This window comes from Poecilia mexicana, unplaced genomic scaffold (assembly GCF_051168715.1).
Source record: "Poecilia mexicana isolate PSO_F unplaced genomic scaffold, ASM5116871v1 scaffold_8, whole genome shotgun sequence".
Lineage (NCBI taxonomy): Eukaryota > Metazoa > Chordata > Actinopteri > Cyprinodontiformes > Poeciliidae > Poecilia > Poecilia mexicana.
In genome coordinates, this window is record NW_028263377.1 from 9,981,555 (window position 1) to 10,009,062 (window position 27,508).

A 27,508-nucleotide genomic window follows, 5' to 3' on the forward strand; every position below is an offset into this window, starting at 1 on the left:
GCTCCATTCCAGCTGGTGTGTGATGAGAGGATGCTGTAAAATAATTTGTCGTTTGAAGCTCAAGCAAGGGTTTCAATAGGCTGACCAATGAGAAAATGATAGCCGAAAGTGTAATGCTGAAAATATGCAGAGTATTTTCAGAATACTCTGCAGAAGAATGATGCAGGAATGATGATTCCTGCATCATTCTTGATGCAGGAATGACACCATGGTGAGCTATGAAGGGTGACAACCAAGATCTTTGAATCAAGGGAGGGGGGAACTGTCGGCTGAGACAGACAAACTGTCAAGTCCCTATAAAGTCAGATTTACTCGCTAAGAAAAGGTTTTATGTTTTGTCATATCTTTATTTTAGGACTTTTAAAGCAAATTATATTTACATTTCATATAAGAAATGTAAGAGACTTTGAAACTACACAATATTTTATCAAAGGGATGAAGCGAGGTAACACTAGGTCAGAGCTTAGGGGCATAATACAAATAAAAAGCTGTAGTGTGTTTTATATATATATATATATATATATATATATATATATATATATATATATATATATATATATATATATATATATATATATATATATATATATATATATATATATATAAGATCAGATGTTAAGTTTGTTTCATCATTTCGTTGTAAAGTGATATAAAACCGACCCGCCCAAGAAAAAGCATCAACCGTCATTATATATATATCGTCTCCATAGCAACTACCCTAAATTTTTACTGACACCCTTCCACGTTCTTAACAACACCTGTGTCCTAATGATAAGGTGACTATCTGGACTATAGTCCACTTATTAGCAGATCTACCTTAATCGCCATGGGGTTGCCATGGCGACTGAACACGGGCAGATGGAGAGACACTGCTGACTAAGGTTTTGCACTGTTTCTTGGGCAACTTCCTTCGGCTGAATGGCTGTCAAGAAACCTCATAACATGTTCTCATCAATGTTCTCTTTGTATTTTTGAAATTACAGTTATATGTCTTTTCATTCATACAATTTCAGGCACACAAAGGAGCTGGTGTAAAACTCTATTATCCTGATCAAACCTCAAGTTCTAATTTTAATGTTTTTAATCATTTATCATTTCCCTGCACCGCTGCTCCTCTTTAAACCTCCACAATTGCACGTTTCCCTCATTTTCAACAAGAACATGTAGTTTATCCTGTTCCATAAATTTGGTATAACTTGAGACAAAGAGCCAAAGCAGTCCTTTTTTTTTTAGCAACAGCTTGTTATATTCAATATGCAATTTGTGGAAAGGGTTTGCCTTTGGTCATGCTCTGAATTCTTGAGTACAAACACATGCAGATGTGTGTCACTTGGTTTCTCCGTCGCCTTTGGGTGGAATTCCAGATCGACAACGCATCAGCAACTCTGATCACTTTAGCCGATCGAGCTGCACGTTAAATCATGCGACGCCATCGGAGAGAAAAACAGGTTTATTCCCACTCGAAGAAAGTAACAAATGCACTCCCTCAATAATCTCTTGGAAACATCCAGCTGGTCATATTGAAAAAACAAAACAAAACACGAAGACCAGTACAGGCTGTTCCATCAAAACTACAGAGTGAGTCACTCGTGCTTCTTGCTCTTTGTTGTGAGGAGGGCGGCGCTGTGGGCGGGTTGGAGGTGAGGCTCATAGAGGTGAGACAAGCCAGCAGCTCAGCTTCAATCCTCAGAAGTCAGCATCCGCAGGAGGAGCTCACACACACCTACCTACACACACCTGTCTGCAAACTCACCGCCACACAAAGCCAAGGTAAGACTGTAAGAATATTTGCATTGTATTCCTAATTAATTCATTTTTTTTACTAACTTAATTGCTATAAAGTTTAGGAAGCCACATATACATACATATTTTTTATTATTACTTTGCACTGCGGGATTTTGGGTATTTCGATAAATTACCTTCAGATTTCTGATTTTTCTGCCATGTGAAGCTCTCAACAAAAGCTAATGTTTTTGCATTTTTGTTTTTCTTTACTGGGATATTTAATTGTAGCAATTTGTCATATGCTACAACAGAATGAAAAAAAAAAAACACGACAATTTGACCAAAATTTAATATTTATACACTGAAACTTAAAATGTAAAAATATATTAAAAACTTTGCTCATCATATTTAAAATTATCACCAAAACGGTTCAATAAAATCTGTCAACCTTGGCATAGATGTAGTTTGCCGCACATAAGATCAGATTTTAAGTTTGTTTCATCATTTCGTTGTAAAGCGATATAAAACTGACCCGCCCAAGAAAAAGCATCAATGGTCATTTGCCTCTGATGACATCACAAAAGGCGCAGAGCTGCACCAAGTGGTTACGAACCATTTGACACTCAAGCGCAGCTCGTCTGCTTTAGTATGTCTATGAAGTCTGTCCGGAAGTTCCTCATGTGGCTTAATTTTTACTGATGCCAGCTGATCGGCTCGATTCTTGCACCTCCTGTGATGTCATCAAACCAAATAGACAAAAAGTAGAGTTAGAAGGTTTATTTTGGTTTTTAGTATGGAAGTCAAAAAGCCTTGCGTTTCACACTTTATTATCCATCTTGTTATTCTGGACATAGTACATATATTAGTGAAAAAAATTAACTGTTTGATAGTGACTTTAATTTTTACAAGATGGGTGACTGGAAGTTTGATTTTATTCACTATTCAATGATGTTTGCTGTGTTGTCATTTTCTTAAGCACCCTTTGTCTTGTGAAAACTTCAAGGTACACACATTTTTAAGTTTTAGCAAAGAGCAGGAGCAATAAGAGAGTCGGTCTTTGTTTTAGGATGCTTTCACATTTTCATCAAACAGATACTGCAGGGATGAGAGGTGAGCTGGGAAACTTATTGTTCCACTCGCCTCCACTTTCATCAGATGACGAATGCAATCAAAGTGCATTTACAGGCACCGTCACATTCAGGTCGGACCAGCACGGGTGCCACAAACTGAACAGCAAGAGGCCACACCTGATGTGGTTCGTGTGATTACCATGAGAAACAGGACCATTCACAAACACAAAGGCAGAGTTGGAAAATTATCTCCTGCCCAAACTTCTCATCTGGTAATCACCTAACAAACCTGCTTGGCTAGAATTTGTTTGTTTTCCATCTATCTTTTTTTTTTTTTTTTGGCAAAACTCCAAAAAATAAGTTTTGCCAAACTTTTTTTTTTTTTTTGCAGGGCCTTAACTGGACCTGCAAAACTCGCAATGCACATATTTCACAACTCTAAGCTGTAAAACCAGAAAACTGATCACACAATTGATTGCTTTACCCTTTAACTTTCTCCGTTGGTGGCTTGAAAGCATCTAAGCAATGTGGTTAACGAGACTTTCTGAATGCCACACCTCACTGTTATCTCCATGATCTGTCAGATTTCCCATGTGTCGACAGGCGGCCTTTCTAGAAGGAAAAAAACCGCGAGTCTGAAACTGATTGAAATATCTTCAACGCGATCAACTGTTTTACTTGAAAAACAGAAAACCGGTGCCAAGCGTGAGGGTGACGCCAGGTTATCTGAGACCCGGCCTCATGCCTTCGCGGTCGGCGTGCGTTCTGATGAACGAAGCACAGTGAAGTTACAATATCGAGATTTTGAGCACATGCAGGTGGACCAGTCAAATCAAGACCTATTACTTCTCCGAGATCTAATTGTGCACACTGAGCAGAAACGCACAGTGACAGCGCTGGGATTTGTCATCGCTAAAGTTTGAATAACACACCCTGACTTGGTGTGACACAGAGGGAAACATGCTGCTCTGTAGCATTCCTCTGCACAGGTTGAAGGGTGTATGCAGGCAGTCTGCATGAAAGACTGAGATTGTTTGCCACACCAGAATAAACAATTGATTTTATGCTTTTAAGCTTGGTTTGAAGTTGGAGCTCATTAAAAAATATCATGTCATTTATTCTTGAACAACTGAACAAGATACGTTTCAAATTTCTTTTAGAGACCAGATAAGGATGCTTTTACCCTCATTTGCAAGCACTAGTATTACCAGCAAAACCCCATAAAGCCCAATGGATGCTGCAAAAAAAATTCACATTTTGTTGGCATTTTATGTGCTGGAATGCATTTTTCTGAAATATTAGATTGTTTTTGCAGTCATTTGTTTGAATTTGAGAGCAAAGGAAAAATATCTTATTTGGGGTACCTGGGCCACCCCTGGTGGAATGGCACCCTGAGTGGGGAGCCATACTACCTGTATTAAAGACTGCCACGACTTCGCAAAAAGTGTTTTCCACATCATCATTTTAACAAATGCACAAAATATTTGAGAGTAAATGGCAAATTACAACACTAACATCTTAAAGTTGATATAAATGAAGGTTTAATAATTTACACAGACTGTATGGCATGTTTCTGTACAGGTTCTGAAAGTTAAACGGTTCAACAACCAACTTAAAAGAAAAACATCTCTTCCAGAATAGACACTGAATCAAAACCATGCAAAACCTACGTTTCATACTTTACTGACTGTCTAATAACTTCAGATTGTTTTTCCATTCCACTATTTATCACCAATTCCACTGGCCAGCGGATCTGGTCATGAGAAGGAGTACAGGACAACAACAGGGACATATAGTAAAGGGGAGATGAGCAAAGTGTCTTTCAAAACATTATGAAACTCAAATGAGATGTATTTCAACATACAGCAGGGAAAAATACATGTTTTAATATTAATTTATTAAATCTATTTCAGTTGCTTTCAAATAAATTATTAAAACTGTGTTTCTACTGTGAAATAATTGTTGAAACATATGTAACAATTAGTAGGAATATATGTTATATATTTATGTTTCTGTGGCTCGAGCGGCCTGTATTTATCAGTCTCTGGTCGGAGACATGCAGCAAACAGGCAGGTCCTTGTTCCGAAACAAACTGGAAAGAGTTTCAGTCAGTGGCCGCACCTGAAACCTGAAGGCCCAGACACACCCAGGCGTTTCCTGGGGATGCAGACACAATGGATGCACACAAAGCAGAGCCAATACTGAGCCGGAACAGTTTAGTGGATGACAGACGTCTTTCAACGAAGAGCAGAGAAATACTTGTCAGTGGAGTTTGCATCCCCCTGGTGGCGGTTATTGGTTTTGTATCTCTTGATTTTGACCGGGATGTCAGATGATCTTCATATTCATTTTCTGTATTTTCTTTCTGTGCAGCAATATGAGCGCACAAGATCCTCCATCCTACCTCAACAAAGGTATGTTAAACACACACATCCTTGTGTACGGTGCCTTGCAAAACTTCATCCACCGTTTCGCCTTTTCCACATTGTTACAGTCAAAACTTTACACGGCATTATGTAGGATTACCATAATTGTGAAGTGAAAGAAATATTATATTTCTCAGCCTCATTTACTCTAATACTCCTAACTAAAATCCAGTGCAAGATGTTGAAATGACAAAAGTCATTTAGCTAGTGGATAGTCCACCTGCATGTATTTGTTACTTTATTTAAACTCCATATAAAGTAAGCTTGTGCATTCCCACAATGTGGGGATCCTTTTATTGAGAAGGCATGGAGAAGGGACAGTCAATGTAAGGATGAATTCAGCTAAATGCAGTGGGGAATGGCCTAGTCGAAGTCCGAACCTTGGAAATGACCTTTTCCTCACATAATGACTGGTGGCAAAGTGGCAAAGGGTGAAAAGGTTATTTTTTACTGGTCGTTAATTCCCTCCTGTTTTCTCCCCTTTGTTTTTGCTTGAGCAGATACTCAGGCGTCAGGAGTGAAGGTTTACCACGTGCACACCCCGTTCACCCCTCCTGACCAAGAGGAGGTCGGCGCTGCCTCTGTGGCCACACCAGGTACTCAAATAAACACAGAAAAACATCAGTTCCTTTGTTTTGTTTTTAAACAGAAACTTGAGCATCGGAGTGATCCTCTAACCGTTCTGCTTCCCTTCTCCCCTGCAGTGTACACCAGTGGAGGTGGTGGGGGAGGCAGCAGCGATCAAGGAAAAAGGAAGTTTGTGAGCTACGATGTGGGTCTGGGTCGGGACCCCGGCATGACGACCTGCACGTCCTGCCAGCAGCAGGTCATGACCAACGTCCATTACAAAGCAGGGACATACGCCTGGCTCATGTGCATACTCTTCATCTGCTGTGGGTGAGTGTCTGATGGGTGAAGCCAAAAGGCTCCAAAAAAAAAGAAAGAAAAGAAAGAAAAACAGATTTGTGATTCATATTTAGTGAAACACAACTAACCGCTTGGCTTTGCCTTCAAGGAGAGCAGCTTTCTTGTGATATTTTAGAATGGCCTTTAATAAGAATAATTTAAAAAAAAAAATAAATAAATTTAATATTGAATCTGACAAAACACATAAAAGTTTGTTATTAAAAGGTGACAAAACCTTAAAAAAAAAAAATCAAGAAATGTTTATACTTTTGCAACAGGATAAATCTCGAATGTGCCGGTGTGAAACTCAGCCTGTTCGTTTTTCTGTTTTTTTTTCGCAGATTGTTCCTGTGTTGCTGCCTGATTCCATTCTTCATCGACAGCTTCAAGGACGCGTACCACACCTGCCCCCGCTGCCAAAGAGTCCTGCACGTAGAGAAGAAGGAGTGCTGTAAATGATAAACAGCTGCGAGAGACGAACCCGTAGAAATAATCAGCGCCATCTTGTCAGCTTTGTCTGCCTCTGGATTCCAGAGACCTGGAGAAGCAAATCGAGCGGTTTTTTTTTTTCTCTCATATTGGGACATGGACTCGCTTACCGGTATTTCTATGGACAAGCCGTCGATATTTACTGGAGGTAAAAATAATAATAAAAAAAAATAAAAAAAATAACTAAATCAGACATTAAACAACTTCTGCAATGCTTCAAAATATTAGCAAATATACGGAAAATGATTGTATTGTCAGATATTTAACGGTTAAAAACCTCTGGTATGTTTATAATGCCCTACATTTTTTTTTTTTTTTTTTTACAAATCTGTTGTATTTTTCAATACATTTTTTTTGTTTGTTTTTTTTGCTGAAATGATGCTGGTAAAATGAAGAATTGTTTACAGATCTCATGTTTCAAGATGCTGTTTGAAATCTGAACCGATCGATCATCTCGCCGCCCGAGGGACTTTCAAACAATTAAAGTAATAAAACAAATCAACACACTGTTACAGGGTAGAGGCTGATTACACAATAACTTTGTGTTAGCATGTTTTGTTTAAGGATTCTGCCTGAGACTCTGCTTTGAATTAAGCTGTACATGGACGTGTTAGTCAGGAAAAGTACACCTTTATTTTTTACAACTGTGTGAAGAGCAGTTCACACACCGCACCATCGTTTTGATCTATACCTCCAAACAGAATAGCAAAATCAAATTATGTATTTATGTATTATATATCTATATGTGTAACCTTCTGTCTCTAAATAAAAAACACTAGCTGCTTAATAATACACTAATATGCTAAATCTCAGATTCATTCCTGGGTGAAACTGATGCTTAGATCTCCGTTATTTACTATGTCTGCTGGAAAACGTTGCACTCCAATAAAAAGTAGAATATATAGATTATATGGCTTGTCGTGTTTCTGAATGTAAAAACACTTTTTAAAAGTGATTTGTGTAAATTGCTTGTTACATGAACTCTGGCCTCAGTTAAGGAGGCCGTTTAGACTTTTTGTAGGCAAGGAAACTGGACCTTCACAGCTGGAAGCAGATATTTATGTATGCTGTTTAAAAATCTGTTTTATTCTTATGTCTGAATTTGTTGTGTATTCACAGCGCTTCACTTTATCCACTTTTTATGTTACGGCCTTTTTCCAAATTGTGTTGCCAATTAATGTCTTTCCTTAAAATTCTACACACAAATACTCCAATTTGACAGTCTGGGGAAAACAAGGTTTTTGTAAATTTATTAAAAATAGAAAACCCAGGAATCACATTAACATAAGTATTCACAGCTCAAAATTGAGATATTTCTACAATTTGTAGTGAAATGCAGTTGATTGGAGGTGATTTGGAAAGGCACATACCTGTTTATATGGGGTCCCACAGTTGACAGTCCAGGTCAGAGGTCAAACACCAAGCGTGAAATCAAAGGAATTGTCTGTAGTCCTCCGAAACAGGATTGTCTTGAGACACAAATCTGTGAAATGATCCAGAAACATTTCTACTGCTTTAAAGGTTGGTGACAATGAGCTCAGTGATCTCCATCAATGTTAAATGTAAAAGACATTTGGAACCAGCAAGACTCTTTCTAGAGCTGGCCGGTCATCTGGACTGAGCAACTGGGGGAGAAAGACCTTCGTCAAGAAGGCAACAAGAACCAGCAAGACTCTTTCTAGAGCTGGCCGGTCATCTGGACTGAGCAACTGGGGGAGAAAGACCTTCGTCAAGAAGGCAACAAAGAACTGAATGGGCACTCTGTCAGAGCTCCAGCATTCCTGTATTCCTGTGTGGAGAGAGGAGAGCCGTCTAGACGGACAACCATTTCTACAGCCATCCATTGATCAGGCCAGTATGATTGGTGGCCAGAGCCTTTAATGAAAGACACATGCAGCCCAGCCCAGCTAGAGTTCGTCAAATGGCAGATGAAGGACTCAAATAATAAGCAAGATTCTCTGGAATGATTAGACAAAGATTAAACTCTTTGGGTGAATGCCAGGCCAATACCATCCCTACAGTGAAGCATAGTGACTAGCAGGAGCTAACAGACTCGTCAGGATGAAAAGTGTACCAAGACGTGCCGGATGAAACCCTGCTCCAGTGTCTTGACCTGAGATTGGGGCGACGGTTCATTTGTCAGCAGAACAACGACCCAAAGTACATGGGCAAGATCTCAAAGCAGTGGCTTCAGAACCACTGTGAGTGTCCAGCAGAGGCCATGTCTGATTTCTTAACTTTTTCTCCACATATCATACAAAGAAGCAGTGTGTTTGAGGTGTTGCCACAGGTGTACCTCAATTTCCCTTAATCTGTAGGTAACCTGTAATCAGAAACTTACAAAGTCATGCGATAATCATCTAGGTTGTTCCAAATTGTTTAAATACCAGTGAATGGAAGTCTCTTTGCACCAATGCTGGAGTACAGATGCATCTAAAAGCTGCAGGACGGTAGCTCTCGAGGACTGGACTTGAGGACCCCTGGTTTAAAATATGCCAGATTCTTTGTGCGATCTTTGGCTAAACTTTGGGTTAGTCTAAGACATGATCTAAGGAAGATGAAACTCCACCTCGTCTTAAGAGAAAGGCATCGGACCTCCAACAGGTTTTCTTCCCAGATTGGCCTGTATTTGGCGCCACCTATCTTCACCTTTGTCTGCTTGAGGAAAGCATCAAGCACAGACTGATGTCAGCACTACTTCAGTTTGCTCTAAGGATGTTGTGTTGAGTTCTTTCCCTGATGTCGCCTACAAGGCTCAGAGTAGTGGCTCTCTTTTTATTACCCTTCCATTAAGCCCAGATTTGGGTGAATGATCTAAAATTTGAATGTCTCCAAAGTAATCCTGAGGATCTTGGCTGCTTAGATGAACGGGCACGCCTCAATGGGATTGCAGTCGATAAAACAGAGTTCTGTAAGTGGTTCAAAGCTTTGGATCTCATCCTGTAAGCTAACCCTGCTGTATACTTCACCGCAACCTGATCTTTCTCATGCGTTCCTTGGTCTTCATGAAGACGTTTGCTTACTAATGTCCTCAAAGCAAGTCCTGCATCTAATTTATTTGAGTCCTGCACATGTGGCTTTGTGTGTACTAATCAAATGATCTTGTAATAAAAAGCACAGTAACTTCCTGATGGATGACAACCACCAGCCACTGCTTCACCAGCGAGTTGCCCCATATGGACCAGTAGCAGTCGAGTTGTTTTTTCTCTCGTTTTTATAGAAAATTTTTATTCAACATACATTTTCCAGCAAAAAGGCAATATACAGGAATAGTTGTCGTACACTGCTGCTACACTGATGATTTTCAACCGGAAAAGATCAAATCAAGGTGATTCTGCAGGTCATCTTTGTACGCAAGGTTTTTAAAACAAGACAAACCACTGCAGTTAAGTTTTTCCAAGAAAAAAATCTGTAGGTAACAGAAAAAGAAAAGTTGTAAATGGTACATTAGGAACAAAGGAAAAAAAAAGAAAAAAAAATCTACACACAAGAAATATGAACACCTGGCTCCTTCTGTACCCAACAAGAAAAGGCGTTTCTCTTAAATTTTACACGTTCATATTTTTAAATATACAATTCTTAAATGTCGTCTTTACAGAGCCAGCTATGCGTTTTTAAGGGGTGCATTCCATCTGTGCTTAAAAATAATAAAAAGAGACAGGAGGGGCGGGGATTCAGAGGGCTTAAAGTGTTTCTTACAATGCTGGTTTTGGCTCTACACAATCCTCAAACTTGAAGGGACTGCAGCTCGACCAAGCACGATGGAGTTCCTGCTTTCAACCACCAGAGGGCGACAGAGTCGAGAGAGAAGATGAGGGAGAGCGGGGAGGGAGAGAGGAAGGAAGTGTGTGCGTGTTTGTGTTTCGAGGAATGAGTGACAAACTATTAAAGGGGAGGAGCGTGGAGGGCAAAAGTGTTTGTGCACGTGTGATCCGAGATGTTACAAAAAGCAGACGGTCCTGAGAAAGCTGCGACAGTAAGTGCCAACTCTCAAGATTAAAGAGACAATTCTGGTTTTTCTCCATTTATTTTCAACAGATGCCGTTTTGCAGATTTTCTTTTTTAAGTTTTATTATACAAGATCTGCAAAAAAAAATAACAGATTTACTGTCCTCCAACCAAACTAAGTGAGAAAGAATTGTGTAAACTTGGAAATACTGTTTTTTTTTCTTTTTTTGTTGCACTATAGGATGGGAGAAGGAACTATCACGAAGCTCTGAGCAAACATCTTTTCATCTAATTCAATACATAGCGGTGCAGTTCCTCTCCAAGCAACTTCATTTAAAACAACCCTCCTTAGCCCAAAGGGAAAAAAAAAAAACAGAAGTGGGGAGAAAAGACGTAGTTTCCGCTTTTCAAATTCATCTTAAAACCCAATTTTACATCTCCCACTTCAAGACAGGCAACAAAAAGCAGGCAGTGAACAGGTAGAAAAGCCGAACAGCCTCAAACGTAAAGGGAGACGGTTAAAAAAAAAAAAAAAACAGGAGGAAAAAAAAAAACTAAAATGTACAACAAAAAAATCAACAGTCAGGAGGTGATTGGTGCAGTTTATTTTTCCTTTGAAGAATAATCCGTCAGCTGCAGCGAGATCCTGTGTCGCTGAAGTCGTAGTGCCGGTGCAGAGCTGTAGAGGTGTCCAGGCGGGTGTTAAAGAGTGATGAACACACACACACGCATACAAGCAAGCACGCACACCCACACAGTCTCGCACACAAACACGCACTCACACACGGTTGGTTACAGTCTATGGTTATGGTTTGTTAAAGTGGGAAAGAGGGAGGGAGGAAGGATTTGAGGAAGATGAGGAGAACGAAGAGGAAGAGGAAGAGGAGAAGGAGTCAGGGTCGGGAGGGGGGCCAGGCTGCTTTAGTTGTGGATCTTGATTGCTTTCTCCAGGTATGTGTAGCGACCTCTCTTTGGAGCTTTGTTGAAATGATCCAACCCTAGCCAGGGCCGCGGGTGGGACATGTTACCTGTGGGGGACAAGATGCCAGAGAGGGTGTGAGGTGCCTCGGTTGCTGCCCGATTAAAAAATAAATAAAAAATACAGAAACATCTCCTGGAAATACAACAAGAAAATGTGTTTCAGAGCAAAACAAGGCCCCATAACCAGCGTTTCTGCACCAACTGAAATTAAAGACTTTTTAAGACCATTATGAATTAAATTTAAGACCTGTGTCATGACAGCAAATTGTATTTTTTACATTTTGCCATTTTTTCAGAATGCACATCGCATCATACGTGTTGGCGACAGAAGTGAGCCAGCGGCAAAGACGAACGTCGCCAGGGGAACTGGCAACAGTTCACACTTAATGACAGACGCAAACAAGACAACTAGCTAGCAAGGGTATATTAGCAGCTAGTTTAGCGGTAGCATCAACCGCTTGAGTCACAGAAAAGTCTGACAAGAAAATAAGATATAAGAGTAAATAGTCGCGCCACAACAAAAAGAAACATTTCTCCGCAGTACTTTCTTTTCTTCCCGTACTTATTCACGGTTGGAAAATCATAAAAGCAAATTCAAGACTTTTCCAAAGAGTTGGTAGCAACCTTGGCTCCCCCCCCCCCTTCTCCATCAGCAAGAGCCTTCTTCACAAGTTCTGTTAATGTTTAAAACAGGACATTTATTAGTAGAGTGTCACTATAAATAATCTCCAACGTTTAATAAATGACCACACCAGTAATTATTTACCACATTTAACTGTCTGAAATCCTGAAATAGCGCTTTAAAGTTTGTTCTCCCTTTCATTATATTTGGCAAAAAAAAAAACCCCCAAAAAAACAACTTGTTTAGAGGTCACCTAAAATCCTTTAAACCCATTTGTGACACAACGTGGTTGAACTAATAACGCAGGGCAGCTTTCGGTTGCTCAAATATTACTGAGGGTTCTTTGTGGGGAGGAAATCCCTTTTGAACTTTAGTGACCTCAAACCCAAAACTGAAACTCAACATGGAGACATTTGTATATTATCGTGATGCTTCACATCCAAAAGCTGCATCAACAGGAAATACCTGGCTGTGGCTCAAAGTCCTTCAGGTTGACCTCGTACTCGTCTTCGGTGATGTACTGATGCCGGCCCATCATCACAATCGCAAACTTAAACTTGGAGAAAATTTAAAAAACATGCAAAAATAAATAAAAATGTTTTTACTTTTCTTTTTTTTTCTATATATATTTTTAAAACAACGCGACACCACACCTTCTCAAATTCTTTCTCCTGGATGTCCAGCATGGTCTGGATCCTCCTCATCACCTCCCTAAACGGCTCCCCCTGCAGGGAGGATGGAGAAATTTAAGTCACTCGATGGAAGGAGAACAATCCGACAAACGTTGGAAACGAGGCGGCGGCGGCACATGCCTGTCTGATCTTGAGCAAGAAGGGAATCCCAAAGGTGCCAAAGACTTCCTTGTGGAAGTGAGCGACTGGGATCAACATCTCAGTGTCCTTGTCCAAGTCCACCTGGTCCAAAGGAATCTCCTAAATGTAGAAAATGGGATTTTTTTTTTTTTGGGTGAAAAATTCTGGGTTGTATTTATTCTGCAGCTGGAATATTCGAAGAACCAAAGCAGCACTAATCTGATTCTAAAGAAGCAAACTGAACCGGGCGCGTCAGAGCTGACAGCTCTGCAGAGATGTAGCTGAAGGAGGGCGAAGCGGCTAAAAATACACACACCTCCCAAACACACTTACCTCTATTCTAAAGGTGCGACTGGCAGCAGGAGATAAACATTCTAGCAGCTCGTCCTCCTGGTGAACCCCGATGATTTTATAGCTTACTATCTCTAACAGCCTGCAGAGAGAGAGGGGAGACAGAAGAGAGTTTGATGTTCGAAATACAAGAAATTATGAGGAATTAAAAACGACAGCAGAGTCACGAAAAAGGTGGAAAACATTCTTGTGGTTCTTTTGTTTTTACTTTGAGGTTTTTTCAGGCCAAATTTTCCCATTTTCCAACTATGTAGACAGATCAACTGAACACATTAAATAATACATTTGGGGTTAAATATTTATCCTTATGGTCACGGTTAGTGAAAACAAAGTTTAGAACTAAAGCAAAAAAAAAAAAAAGAAAGAAAGAAAGTAGAGATCTGTTTTAATTTTTTCCATTTCATACATATTTTGCAGTTAGTAACTCAAATCGCAAAATGATCTAAGCGACCGACAGAAACTCAAGTTGTGATGTTAAGAATAAATGTCTTCACCCCACCAGGAAACGGCTCAGCTACAGAAGGCATAAAGATGCCAAGATCCCCAATTTACATTTTTCCATACTTATCCAGAAGTGGAAAATAAAAACCAAACATTTAAGGCGTCTGTAGGAGATGTCTGTTCTGGTATTTAAGTAAATGTCAGAGGAGAGAAGATTTAATATTTGATGAGGCTGCAGCAGCCTCGTACGTCACAACAAATTATTTCATTTTGATTTTTATAAAAAATTTTTTAAAAAAAGTAAAAAATGAAGATTTTTTAAAAATATTTGGAAATGAAGGACTATAACAGCGGCTGCTCCTCTGTGTGTGAGACATGAGCCACTCAGGTGAAGTTATGTTTCTGTGTGAGAGGCCAGTCGAACTAGATCCATTTAACCCTCAATTAGCTGAAAACCTCAAAACAATACAATGTGAGTGAAGTTAAGGAGCAAATCAGTGCACCAAATCCTGATCAAGTTTGTATTTCCCTCTCCCCAGTTTTAGAAAATCGGTGGATCTGTAGGCCGATCTGTCGCCGTGTCTCGCGTATTCTGAGATAAATACCTGAGCTTCTCAGAGCCGTTTTCAGACAACTCCACTGCCTTTTTACATTCTTCCAAAAGGTCCCGTACGCAGCCATGTTTGTCAGGGTACAGGGTGATCTCCTGCAATAAAAGTGTGTGAGAAAAAAAACCAAAAACATTTGACCAATTGCATAACTACACAGAAATATGACATTTTAAGCTGAACAAAACAATCAAAGCATGCGGCTTACCTCCTCTCTGAACTGGCTGTTGAGCCATATGCATTTAAAACTCCTCCTGTTCTCAAAGTCTGTTATCTTCATCTTCAACTGTGAGCACAGCAAGAGGAAAACACATTTTTATTTGATCGCAAAGGCTGCCTGTGATTCACCTCTTTCCGTCGTTAACGTTTGTACTCGTCTAAAAAGGATTTGATCCAAACGTGAGGATCAGAATTAAAAACGTGGTAAAGACTCGTGGATAAACCTGGGCGCAAAAAACCCCCCAAAAACCTGGGGTCAATTCCCCCAGAAAGTTTTATTTTCTCTCTTGCCCAGCTGTGAGGCCACAGATGGTTCACTTTGTAACAAACGAAAAGCTGCGGACTTTAAAACAGGGAATTGAATATATAACTACATTAGGATTAAACTGATTATGTACTTAGAAAATACGAGAGCCCGGTGTGTTTTTAACTTTAGCTGGTGGGTGTAAGCCTGCTGAGGTAAGCCCGAAATCTCGTTAGCTCAGCCTGGGCAATCTACCGACAACCCACTGAACTGCATCCGAGCGCGAAAGCAGACCAGGGGTGACGACACCTTCGCGATAAACGGAAAAACAGAGTTTTAACACGTCTTTCTACCCGACATAATTCAGAAAAACATCTTTTAAAATCCAAATCTGAAATGAAATTTTATTCGAACATGATACAAATATAAAAATAAAATAGTGCACAGTAACAAGAAGTGCATAAGAAAGAAGAGAAAATACAGATTTTTTTGTTTCAGTTAACATATCATGCTCAAAATGGGGTAGGAAGAAGTGAGAACTTATAAACTCCTACCCCCTAAACACTTGAAACTTTAGAGTCCTACTGTCATTAAAAAAATCAAAATCAAAGTGGCAGTCAGAAGTAACAGTTACTAATATTTACCTATACATTTTCCCATTTTATGCTGGTTTGTCTTTCTAAACCCTTACACCAAGTTATCTGCAATACACACCTTATTGCTTTCTGTCACCCATATGTGTATCTATTGAAAATTACCTCTTTGTACTTTCTTTTGAATTGTGTTAAACTATTGCTTTGTTTTAAATCTTCATGTAACTTGTTCCATAACTTTACGCCTTTAATTGAAATACAGAAGCTTTTTCTTGTTGTTCTAAAATTGCGGATCTTGAAGTTTGAGTGACCCCTTAAGTTATACCCCCCTTCTCTTTCAGAAAACGTGCTCTGTATGTGCTCAGGTAACAACTTTTTAGATACTTTGAACATAAACTGAGCCATTTTAAATTCTACAAGCTCGTCAAATTTGAGAATTCTGGATTTTATGAAGAGTGGGTTTGTATGCTCATAATAACCGACATTATGGATGATTCTAATGGCTCGTTTCTGTAGGACGGTTACCGGATGTAAAGAGCTCTTGTAATTAACTCCCCACACTTCACAGCAATATGATAGATATGGTAAAATCAGAGAGTTATATAGAATATGAAGTGATTTAGCATTCAATACATGTCTAGCTCTAGCCAATATGGATATACTTCTACTGAGTTTACTCTGTAAATGTTTAATATGAGGTTTCCAACTGATTTTGTCATCTATTATTAGACCGAGGAACTTATTAGCAAAAACCCTTTGTAGAGTTACGTCCTCTATTTGAACTTGGATTTCAGTATTTTTATAACAGTTCCCAAAGACCATGATTTTCGTCTTGTCCAAATTTAGGGATAATTTGTTATGGTCAAACCATATCTTTAACTTACTAATCTCTGAAGTGACTGTTGAGAGAAGATGCTCTAAATTGTCGCCAGAGGCTAGAATATTTGTGTCATCAGCGAATAAGATAAATTTTAATACATTGGACACTTTACTGATATCATTTATATAAAGATTAAATAAAATTGGTCCCAATACTGATCCTTGTGGTACTCCACAGACAGTCTCCTGCCAATCAGATTCCACATCTCCCAATTTCACAAATTGTTTCCGGCTCTTTAAATAACTCCTCATCCAGTCAGAAACTACTCCCCTAATTCCATAGCGTTCTAATTTTTTAAGTAAGATTTCATGATTTATTGTATCAAAAGCTTTCTTTAGATCTATAAATATCCCTACTGCCAGTTTCTTACTATCTGTTGCGTTGGTTATTTCTTCTATTAAGTCAGTTACGGCCAGCGATGTTGACCGGTTTGCTCTGAATCCATATTGACTGCTAATAAGTAGCGAATGTTTTTCTATGAATTGTTCCAGTCTTTTCTTAAAGAGTTTTTCCAGGATTTTAGAAAATTGTGGGAGAAGAGAGACAGGCCTGTAGTTAGTGAAGAGGTGTTTGTTGCCAGTTTTATACATTGGTTTGACCTTAGCTATTTTCATTTTGTTGGGAAATGATCCTGTTTGAAATGATAAATTGCAAATATAAGTTAGTGGTTTAGAGATTCCTTTAATTACTATTTTAATAGTTTTCATGTCCAGATCATCACAGTCAGTGGAAGTCTTATTTTTACAGTTATTCACAATGTTTATGATTTCTTCTTCTAGTACAGGGTTGAGATATAAGGAGCTGGGATTATTCTCAATTAGATATTGCTGAGTTGCAGTTTTTGTAGTCGGTATTTTTTCTGCTAATTGAGGTCCTATATTAACAAAAAATCTATTGAAATTATTGACGACACTTTTCAAATCAGTAATATTCTGTTCATTATCTATAAAATAGTCTGGATAGTTGTTATTGTTAGATTTTCTAATAACTATTTAAAATATTCCATGTTTCCTTAATGTTGTTTTTATTCCTATCCAGTAATTTATGATAATAGTCCTTTTTACATGTTTTTATAATATTAGTTAACTTATTTTTATATTTCTTATATTTGTTTTCTGATTCAGACGTTCTATGTTTTAGAAATTCTCTATAAAGTTTGTTTTTCTTTTTACATGCCTTTTGTATTCCTTTTGTGATCCACTGTTCATTTTTTTGATTGCTTTTCCTGTTATATTGTTTGATTGGGCAGTGCTTGTTATATAATATTTTAAATGTTTTTAAAAATTCTTCATATGCTAAATTCACATCATTCATTTTATATATTAATCTCCAATCGTAGGCCAACAACTCAGCTTGTAGAGCTTTTAGTGTCTCTTCAGACGTAACCCGTCTGTAATGCGTCTCTATTTTTTGATCGTCTGTTTTGCACTTACAGTCGTAGACTATGAACACTGGTAAGTGATCAGTTATGTCATTCATTAATATTCCACTAGTTAAATTATTTTCCAGCACATTTGTAAAAATATTATCAATTAAGGTAGCGCAGTGCGATGTAATGCGACTGGGCCTGGTGATTTTAGGATACAGGCTTAAACTGAACATGGTGTTAATAAATTCTTCAGTCATTCTATGTTTATTTGGATTGAGAAGGTCAATATTGAAATCCCCACAGAAAAATGTTATTTTTTGATTAATTGTTATAAATTTTTCTTCTATCCAGTTGTTGAGTACTTCAATGTTTGATCCAGGGGCTCTATAAATGCAACTCACTAAGACATTTTTCCTTTTTTCCACGAGTATTTCTATAGTCACACATTCAAACATGTTGTCCATCACAGTTGACATTGTTTCGATCAACTTATAATTAATCTTCTTGTCAACATATAAAGCTACTCCCCCTCCATTTTTGTTTTCTCTGTTCTTACAAACCATTTCATAACCATTTATTTCAAAATCTATGCCCTTATCACTATTGAGCCAAGTTTCTGATAAGGCAATAACATTGAAGGTCTGTGAAAGTTGTTGGAGGTATTGTTTGATGCTGTCAAAATTTGCATAAAGGCTTCTGCTATTAAAGTGAATTATTGACAGCTTTTGATCCGTTTTAATGCTGTTGTTGAACTGATCATCGCTGTAATAGTGACAACTATCATTGCTGACATTATAGAAGTTGTTATCAGGATATTCTGTTATTCTGATGGCACAAACGCGGCTAACGTGACAATTAAAAAGAAAGAAATCAAACATCCAAGCATTCCCACCTGCTGGTAGTAAAGCTTCTTGGGCTGCCGAGGCTTGAAGAATTGCAGCAGGTCTCGCAGTGTCCCATCATAGTTGTGTCTGAGAGGATTCCCTGGACCGTCCCTGTACCTGGCCACCACACCACCAGGCAGGGGGGGCAGGGCGGTGAAGGGAAGGAAGGACGGATGGAGAAAGACGGTAGAGGGCGCAACGGGGGGTGGGGGAGTCATGGAGGAGAGAAGATGTGTAAGTTGGCATGGAGAGAAAGATGCACAGAAGAAGTGAGAGGCGAGAGGGAGGAGTTAAAGAGGAAAACAAAGAGAGAGGTGGAGGGGGGACAGGTTACACAACATTTCTCACAGCTGGAAATGACCAAACAGAAAGCAAGCAAGTCCAAGACGCAACTCAGTAAAGGCATTTGGCAAACAAACATTTAACAGACTGGATATTGTAGATCATCTGAATCAAGATTTTTGTTGCCACCGGAGGACAAAAACTGGGAAAATTTATTAAATTAAAAAGGCAAACGTTTATTGTGGTTTTCTTTCGGTGTCTTATTTTACCTGCTCTACAATAAACTTTAAAAAGCATCTTAAAAATCGGCTCTTGGAAAGTCAACATGTCAACGCTGAGCATATGGAAAGATGTATAGCTTTTTAAGGTTGTTTCCTGTGTTTCTTATTTTGCAGTTTGTGGGGGTTTTTTTATCCCTGCATTTATTATTGTGCTCAACCTGCCAACGGGACTAGAGGTGGAGATCAGCCCCCTGGCTATAATCTCATGTATTTACATGTAAATATTCATTAATAGGCATTGTCCCATTTAAAAAAAAATATCTGAACTGTTGAAGAAAAAAAGGATAATTTCCAAAAATTGGGGGTCATAATCCCCCCCCCCCATCTTAGTATTTTTTACGTTTATTTTTTAACCATTGTTGACTTGTGGTTGGAGGCCGAATAAAATAATTTCAAACTGACCCAACCTGATTGAAATATTTTTACTTTTGCTGCAGGGAAAACTGCAACAGGTCAAACAATGGACCAACAAACAAATTTAACCCCCGTCTAAATATAATTTAAGACATTTTACGCCTCGTTTATGTTTTATTAATTCATCTACAGTCTATACATATTCTATACTTTATTTAAAAAAAACAAACAAACTGTTAAGACGAATAATTGTGCGTCAGTGTGTGGATGGGACAAGCCTCCTACCCCTGGGACTTGAAGAACTGCAGCAACATTGGATCTGTGTTCAACCTCTGTGCGACTGTCTTGGCCACCTGACAAAAACACACACATTACAAGTAGGTTAGCACCCGTCAGGCAGCGTCTACGTCAGGCACCTTGAGCAAACCAGACGAACAAAGAAAGCAAATAAAGATCAGATTTATACGTCATCATCAATAAGAAGATTTTCAAAGCACTAGCTGTACTTTAAGCACCCAAGAGTTCCACTTCGATTAAACAAGTAAATTTAACTTTAATATTGCTAAACATCTTTTCAGCAAGAGAAAAAAAACATTAAAATAAGGTCTTTGCTCAATTTAGCTGTATGAAGGGATGAAAAGAGGTAACCCCTCAATCCAGGCGGCATTAATCAAGCCGAGCAACCGCACCTGAAAATAGTTCATGCGGTTCGAGAGCGTGACCACGAAGCCGGGGTCGTTGTGGATGGTCTTGTCACAGAAAATGACATCAACTCGGTGGTACAGATCCCGGAAATAGTCCTTCGCTGTGGGCAGCTCACTGCTGTCGTTCTCTGGGTCGTCCCTGTGCGGGGAGCGGCAGAGAACGAGATTAAAGCGCCGCTCACGTAGCGACAGACCGTACGGATCAATTAGAGACACAACGGTCCATCGGGATCAAAGTTGTTTCCGTTTTATGTGGACAGAATCAGTCATAAAGACAAAAGGCGCGCGCGCGCGCACACACACACATACACCTAAAATGAACACAGTTTTTCTGCTTAAAAAAAAAAAAACTGGACTCCAAACACAGTTCATGAACCTGCTTCATGTCAAAACTCCAAACTTCCCCAGGCGAAAATTTTCTGATTTCTTGATCTATTCCAGTCTCCAAGCACAAGTCTGAAATGTCAAACTGCATTTACTGTGAATATTTCTACAGTTTAAAACATGAAATATGTAAAAAAAACAAACCAACAAAAAAAAAACAAACAAAAAAAACTATAACCTGTAAAAAAGGAAGGACGGAAAAGAGGAATATAGGATGGAAAGAATGGAAATGAGAAAGGATAGGAACTAAAAAGCACAAAAGCAATGATAAAAAAATGAAAGTAAAATAGGATAGAAGGAAGAAAGGTAAGGAGAAGCGTAAAGAGGAAGGATACAAAGGATGAAAGAAAAGGATGGAAAGATAAAAGAACGGAAGAAAAAACTAAATGGATAAAAAGAAAAAGGAAAACAGGAAGGAAGGAAAAATAGTAAGAATAGAAGTTAAAGACAAATTATGACTTGGTAGATTAAAAAAAATGGACAGACAGATGGACGGACAGTTAGACAACTCCAGAATTCTCCTGTGTTAAACTCTGGGAATATTTTCCTCCCTGCTCCTTTCTATTCCCACAAGCGTCCACATCCGACACATGCCTAAAACCAAATCCTCCTCTCTTGCAGGCTGCACAGAAACAACAACTCTGACCCGAGTTTACCAAACGGAAGAAAGGCAAGGAGAAGCAAGGTTAAAACAAATGGCAAAACTCACTTCTGGAAGACAATTATGTCGCCGTCCATGAGCTCGTCCAAGGCCTTGTCCAGAGAGACATCGTAGTCCTGGATCCGCTCCGTTAGGTTGGGCTTTACTTCCTGCAGCAACGAAATCATCATCGAAGCGGGATGAAGTCTAAACCGGCGGAAAACCTGGTGAAAAGCCAAACCGACCGCCGCAAACGGAGCTCACCTCATAGAGGATAAGGCTAGTTTCCTGCTGGAACCCTGCTCTCTCACACATGACTGGCAGCAGGTCTCCTGGGTGAAGCGGGAAAAATCGTTTTAGCACAAAATAAAAAGGTGTTGGAGATAAACGTCCAGAGATATTCTTACTTATTTTGCAGGATATAGGTGTGTAGATATGTCCACAATAATTTAAGCTTCTGGTTTTGGGGTCGTACATCTTCAAGAACAACATGACATCATCTAAATAAAATAAAAAAAAAAAAGCATATTAATTTAAAAAAAAACAACACATCAACCAAGTTAATAAAGTTCAACTGCAGACCAATTTAATAAATTAGAATATTAATGAAAAGCCCCTTTATTTCAGAAACTTTGACTCAGCGAAACACGTTATATAGATTAAATACGCAGAGATGGACGTTCGAAAGCCTTTATGTTTGTTAATTAATGGTGATTTTCCATTTACAGATGATAGATACATAATGTTTAAAATTAAGATATTACATCAGACCAATAAAATTGGATGTTTTTAAAAACAAAAGAGAAACCTTAATGAAAAGGATGTTTAATAAATGCTTAAAGATACTTTAGACTAGAGACTCATCGGGATGTGTATATTCTAATCTCCCCTCTTGATCGTTCAAGTTTTAAAGCATAAAGAAAAAATGGATTTGATAACAAAGAGGGCAGGTTTACGACAACATGCCGACCTTCTCTGCTGAACCTGATTAAACATGCTTAGAGGCCCCGACATATTTGTATTGAAAGTTTTTTTCGCTACAGAAGGATGCGCGATTGGATGACGGACACGAGCGAAACTCACGGTCTTTGTCGAACTTGGGTAACGTGGCTCCGCTGGCTGCCAACTCTGGATCCACGGTCTCCAGAAATATTGTCCAGGGGTTTTCGTTGTCACTCAAGTCGATCATCTAACAAACAAAAACAAAATATCCAAAATGGTGACCTTGCACCATAGTTTGAGGCGTTTCCCAAAGAATAAATATGTAAATAAACAGCAAATGTTTAGTTCTTAGGGTTTGTACATCTTTCCCCCCACGGGAAAATTCAAGAAGGCTTTTCAAACTTTACCAGCGCCACACTTTAGAGGTAAACATTACAAAAATTAGCCAACAACAAAAGCAAAAAAAGTCTGCATTAATATTTATGTATCATTTATTACTATTACTAATATTTTTCTCATTTGTCTGAGAACAAAACACTGGTGTAAAAAAAAAAAAAATCCTCAACCTTTATTTCAGTCACACAGATCAATAAGTCATTGAACCATAAATATTCGCTACATTGAAATGATCCAAACAGATCGTGTTAAGGTAAATTTAAGGTAAATAACATTCCCGCTCAAATTAAATGTTTAAATAAATTATACCAAGAAATCTCTAAAAAAGAAAAAAAAAAAGAAATTTTTTAAATTTTCTGGCACTTAGCAAATAGAAAATAATTTTGGTAATTCTAACTTCAGACAGCGAGGAAAAGGAAAACTATTTGTGTTTTAATTAGGCGAATGAAATCATCTGGCTTCAACTGTAAAACAACATTTTCCAAATTTATGCTTTTAATCAAACGTTAAATTTACACTTTATTACAAACTGTGCAGGTTGAATATCAAAGCACTTTCCAAACCTTGAAAACAAACAATTGAATTTCAAACCCCGGTTTGTCCTTTAAATAACGGACTACAACACCGGAGCGTATTTCTGAAGATCGGCGTTTGATCAGAGTGGTGACGAAACAATTTCAAGGATTTCTTTTATTTGTGGTTTTCAGCTGTGCCTTTAAAAGCGCTTCCTCCTAAATTGGGACGGCCGGAGGCGCGTAACTCGAACAAAACCTGATCAACTCAAGTGGCTCTGCTGAAAACACGCCCAGAAAAAAAACCCTTTCCACAGCAAACACGTACCGATTTGTTACAATCAGCCTCGTAGTCGAGCATGGCGGGTCGCTTGGTTCCGTTACTGCGGGCCTGCATGGGCCAAAGCCTCATCTGGTCCTGCGGGAAACCCTGCAGCACAAAAATGCTCAACTTTAGAAAACTTCACAGAGACGTGTTGTAGTTGGTGACAAGGACAGCAGGAATGAACGGCACAGCGAATGTTTGTGCAGGTTTTTTTTTCTTCCGACAGTTTAGATTCTACTTTGTAGGCAAACAGGAAAAACGACAAGTCTTAACCTTCAAACAAATGCAGGCATATTCAGCTTGAGTTTCAGCTTTTTGTTTGTGCAAAGTGAATTTTAAGGTTTTGATTTAGAGAATACATTACTGTAAAAGAAACTTTCGTGTTTTGTGCAAATCTGCGCCTCGGACGAACATGAGCGACTCACCATGGTTTGGGAGAGGTTCTGGACAAACTCCTGCAGGGTGGAGCTCTTCAGGATTTTGAAGACTGTGTACTTTACTTTCTCTTCGTCGTACATATCGTTGCCCTGATGTCCACAGAACTGGTCCTCTGTCACCATCTGGATGTAGAAGATAGATAAACGTATAGAATGAGAAAGATGGAACAACAAAAAAAGGTCTGAATGTTTAGCATTTCACACATAAATAAGCCCAGAAGAATAGCCTCAGCTGAGGGCTGACTAGGTCTGCATGTGGTCTAATATTGACATAAAACTGAGAAAAAGATGTTTTAGAATATTTCCAAGAATGTTTTTATTCCTCCGTTTTATTTATTTACATTCTAGATTCGTCACGATAACACATTTTGCTGGATGATAAATAGTCACAGTATTTCTTTTGATGAAGATGATGTTGCTGTTTTGTGGCTACTTTCAAGTAAAACTGATAATGGCATAATAATGCAAGTTCAAGCCTTTCAAAGACCCACACACTTAACAGTGGAGCTGAGTGATATTTTAAATATCCAAAGTAAAAACACAAAAGTAATAAATCAAATAAAGTAAAGACCACACACATCTGAAACCACAATTAAAATGTTTTATGTCTACACAAAGTTACCCTTCAAAGTAGAAATTATTGCACCGATTTTAATTTGTCCTGCGTTCAAATAATTGCAACAAGCTTATTTGCATGTAAATATTAAAAACAATGCTTTTAAACAATTATTTGCTTTTATTTGTTCTGCTTTTTATTAATTTGTACTTTCATTCAAAAACAAAAAACGGATTTTACATCCCGTGGCAGAAAAATAACAGCAGTAAAAACGAACCAGTTTTAGCTCCTTTCCTAAGGAAGGGAAATATTTAAACCAAGTTGTCCATCAAAATAGAAGTGGGTTAAATAACCACACATAGTCATGCGAGGCAATAAAGTCAACAAATAAACCCAAAATATGGTAGTTTGGGCTGGGAGAGAACCCCAAAGCATTAAACTAAAACCCTGCATGGACTTGAACAACAAAACTTCACAAGTTCCAGCCTCAGATGGGATTGAAAATGGAAAATTTGTCCCCGAAACGCTATAAAGCCAACCAAAATAATCACTCAAATTGCTTCTATTTAATGAGTGGTAAACAAGCAGAATTCATGAAAGCACTTTTAATTACAGCCATATTAATCTAAACACACATACACACCGATGCACAGGTCAAGTGCCAAGCTGGAATCGAACCCACAACCTTCTGATTGTCCCGGACGGACCAATCATTTCAAGCTGCAGAGTTATAATTAAAACGCTGCTGCTTTTATTTTTCCCTGAAACTTGTATTCCACATATCTTGTTTATGATGACATCCACATTTTCTTCACTTCCCCCCATTAAACCTCCTCAACTTTTGGCATCCGACAGGCTGAGTATATTACTGCCAAGCACAGAGTGAACTAAGGACACTATTCCAAAAGGTCGTTTGAAATATTAATACTGCAGAGGCTAAGATCGAAATAGAAATAGTTGCTGTGATTGATCGCGCAGCCCCAACAGAGACGGGGGAGTTCCTACGTATAGAACCGCCTCCGGGGTTTCCTACCTGAACCTGCATGTAGAGGTGTGCCTCTTGGCGTTCCTTCCTCTTCTGTGCTTCCACCCTCTTCTCCTCCTGCAGACGCTCCACCAGCTGCTGGGGGATGTCCCCATCAGTCATCGGCTGGAGAACCTCACCTGAGTAAAAAAAAGAAAAAAAAAGAAGAAATAAATTACATCCAACTCACTTGAGGCTTTCGACTTGATTTTTCCCCCAGAAGGGTTTCACTCACTGAGCTTGGATTCGCGGATGTAGACCAGCATGTACGCGTTAGTGCAGTGGCGGACCGACAGGTCGTCGTCGTGCCCGCCGTAGTTGTGTTCTATGGCCTCCTCCTTGGTGCACCGCGACACCACGTCGTCGTCGAACTTACACCACTGCAGCGGGAAATAGAGCGATAGGTGGAGAGAGGGAGGGAGGGTCAGGAAGTGACTTTTCACACCTCTATGTGCAGGTTTTGGTATCCAAACCCCTTGAACTGTTTCACATTTTGTCACTTTACAAGTAAAATCTATGTTTTTACTGGGATTTTGCGTCAGACCAACACAAGGGACTGCGCTATAGAAGTGCACAGATTACACTTTTCTGGCCAATCTTTAAAAAAAAAAATTGACCTATTCCAATCTGTATCAGTTCTGACACTTGGAAGAAACAATCTAAATCGCTTCCTGCGTTTAAAAGAAATCCGTATAATGGAGCATTATCATGGCATTAAATAATCTGATGTTTTATGCATTTGAAATATGGCTGGTAACGGTGTTTTGAGTTGAATAGTTAACAGCAGCGGTAGAAACGTGGTACCTGCAGGCTTCAAATTTAAGTCTTTGAGACTTATTTAATTAGAGTTTGGATAAAATGAATGGTTTTATATAAAATTTAAGGTATAATTTAAGACCTGTGATTTGTGTATTGACAGCTAACATTTTTTTAAAGATGAATTTAAGACATTTTATATTTTAGGTGGATATATTGAAGACTTTTAAAGGATGTGCAAATACCAAAGCAAATACCATGAGGAAAGCTCCTAACTGCACTGATATTGAGTTAAGGAGTCGCTCTGACAAGTTGTCGTTAACCACCAAGTGTGCTCTTTTTTCTGCAATGCTGCTTTCAAGTACAACGCGTAAAGACTAACATCTCTTGATGATTTAGACTCATTTAATTTACATTAAATGTTGGGACAATTTTGTTGGAAAAAAAAAAAAATCAAAAAACATCCCCATGCTGAGCATTTTCTTTCTGTTGCAGAATGATTAATATTCATAAATAACATCAGACCAAAATTCTTCTTGGTTCTATACTGGCCACTTTAGAAATGCTGGGATATAATGAAATGAAACTACTGATAAAAACTGTAAATGAGGAATAAACTACACATCTTTAAACATAAGGAAATCCGTAAATTGAGAGCCATGAGTCTCTAATTTGAATTTCTATCGAAGCAGCGCAGGTGCAATCCCGTGTCCTGGTCTGTTTGTGCTACAAGGAGCATGAATACTTTTGCAATTTTCTGTGTCATAATGCTTTCATTTTATCAGGAAAGAGACAATATGTGGAACAGATGTAGCATAAACAAACCCCCACACCCACAAAATTTTTGTTGCAAAAGTGCATAAAAAAAATTTGTCCTTACAATTGGTTCCTTGACACTCACTTTGCCGTCTCCTTTGGGGTTAAGATAGACGACGTAGTGACCGCCGTGGTTGTCCCCGCTGTGCACCAACACGGCGTGTAGGATATAGTTTGCGGGGTCCTTGGAGTCTGGCTTCTGCAGGAATTCGTCCAGAGGTAACTGGTCGGGAAACTCGAATCTGCGACGGTGGGAGGAATCACAGCAGGAAACCATCGACGAGTTAACGTCAACGCACACGTTAAAGAAGAAACAAACATGTAGAGTCCAGGGAGGAAAGCAAGCGATAGTTCATGCGGGAATATGACGCAGGAAAACGTCACAACAATCTTCATCATTCGTTTTTGGTTTTATTTATTCGCTTTCATCTTTCAACTAAAGACGACTGACAAGAAATCATCTGAGCGGCGTCCATTCCTGCCATCGCAGGGTGTCGGTGGGTCAGGCTGTGTTCACACTCAAGAGCCTTT

General features: G+C 38.8%; 2 protein-coding genes across 4 annotated transcripts in view; one reads left to right on the plus strand and one right to left on the minus strand.

Annotated features, from left to right (window-relative positions):
- Window positions 1-1,611: 1,611 nt before the first annotated feature.
- On the plus strand, window positions 1,612-7,525 carry litafd (LITAF domain containing). Its single transcript, XM_014982666.2, has 5 exons — window positions 1,612-1,770; window positions 5,169-5,209; window positions 5,722-5,817; window positions 5,926-6,118; window positions 6,469-7,525. The coding sequence occupies exons 2-5, from the start codon at window positions 5,173-5,175 to the stop codon at window positions 6,584-6,586; spliced, it is 444 nt and encodes a 147-aa protein (XP_014838152.2). The 5' UTR covers window positions 1,612-1,770; window positions 5,169-5,172; the 3' UTR covers window positions 6,587-7,525.
- Window positions 7,526-9,812: 2,287 nt separating this feature from the next.
- Window positions 9,813-27,508, minus strand: part of usp7 (ubiquitin specific peptidase 7 (herpes virus-associated)) — a 28,078-nt gene continuing 10,382 nt past the window's right edge. The window contains exons 14-32 of one of the 3 annotated variants that reach the window (XM_014982661.2): window positions 27,063-27,219; window positions 25,641-25,785; window positions 25,415-25,545; window positions 23,814-23,948; window positions 23,392-23,493; window positions 22,297-22,402; window positions 21,621-21,713; window positions 21,478-21,545; window positions 21,283-21,383; window positions 20,175-20,328; window positions 19,771-19,838; window positions 18,577-18,685; window positions 14,588-14,665; window positions 14,377-14,477; window positions 13,313-13,412; window positions 12,980-13,099; window positions 12,821-12,892; window positions 12,633-12,723; window positions 9,813-11,592 (exon numbers count right to left, since the gene is read on the minus strand). In XM_014982661.2, the coding sequence (XP_014838147.2) occupies window positions 11,486-11,592; window positions 12,633-12,723; window positions 12,821-12,892; window positions 12,980-13,099; window positions 13,313-13,412; window positions 14,377-14,477; window positions 14,588-14,665; window positions 18,577-18,685; window positions 19,771-19,838; window positions 20,175-20,328; window positions 21,283-21,383; window positions 21,478-21,545; window positions 21,621-21,713; window positions 22,297-22,402; window positions 23,392-23,493; window positions 23,814-23,948; window positions 25,415-25,545; window positions 25,641-25,785; window positions 27,063-27,219 (2,038 nt within the window). In that variant the 3' untranslated portion in view covers window positions 9,813-11,485. Of the gene's footprint in view, window positions 11,593-12,632; window positions 12,724-12,820; window positions 12,893-12,979; window positions 13,100-13,312; window positions 13,413-14,376; window positions 14,478-14,587; window positions 14,666-18,576; window positions 18,686-19,770; window positions 19,839-20,174; window positions 20,329-21,282; window positions 21,384-21,477; window positions 21,546-21,620; window positions 21,714-22,296; window positions 22,403-23,391; window positions 23,494-23,813; window positions 23,949-25,414; window positions 25,546-25,640; window positions 25,786-27,041; window positions 27,220-27,508 lie in introns of all 3 variants that reach the window. The other 2 variants (XM_014982660.2, XM_014982658.2) reach the window with 2 other exon arrangements.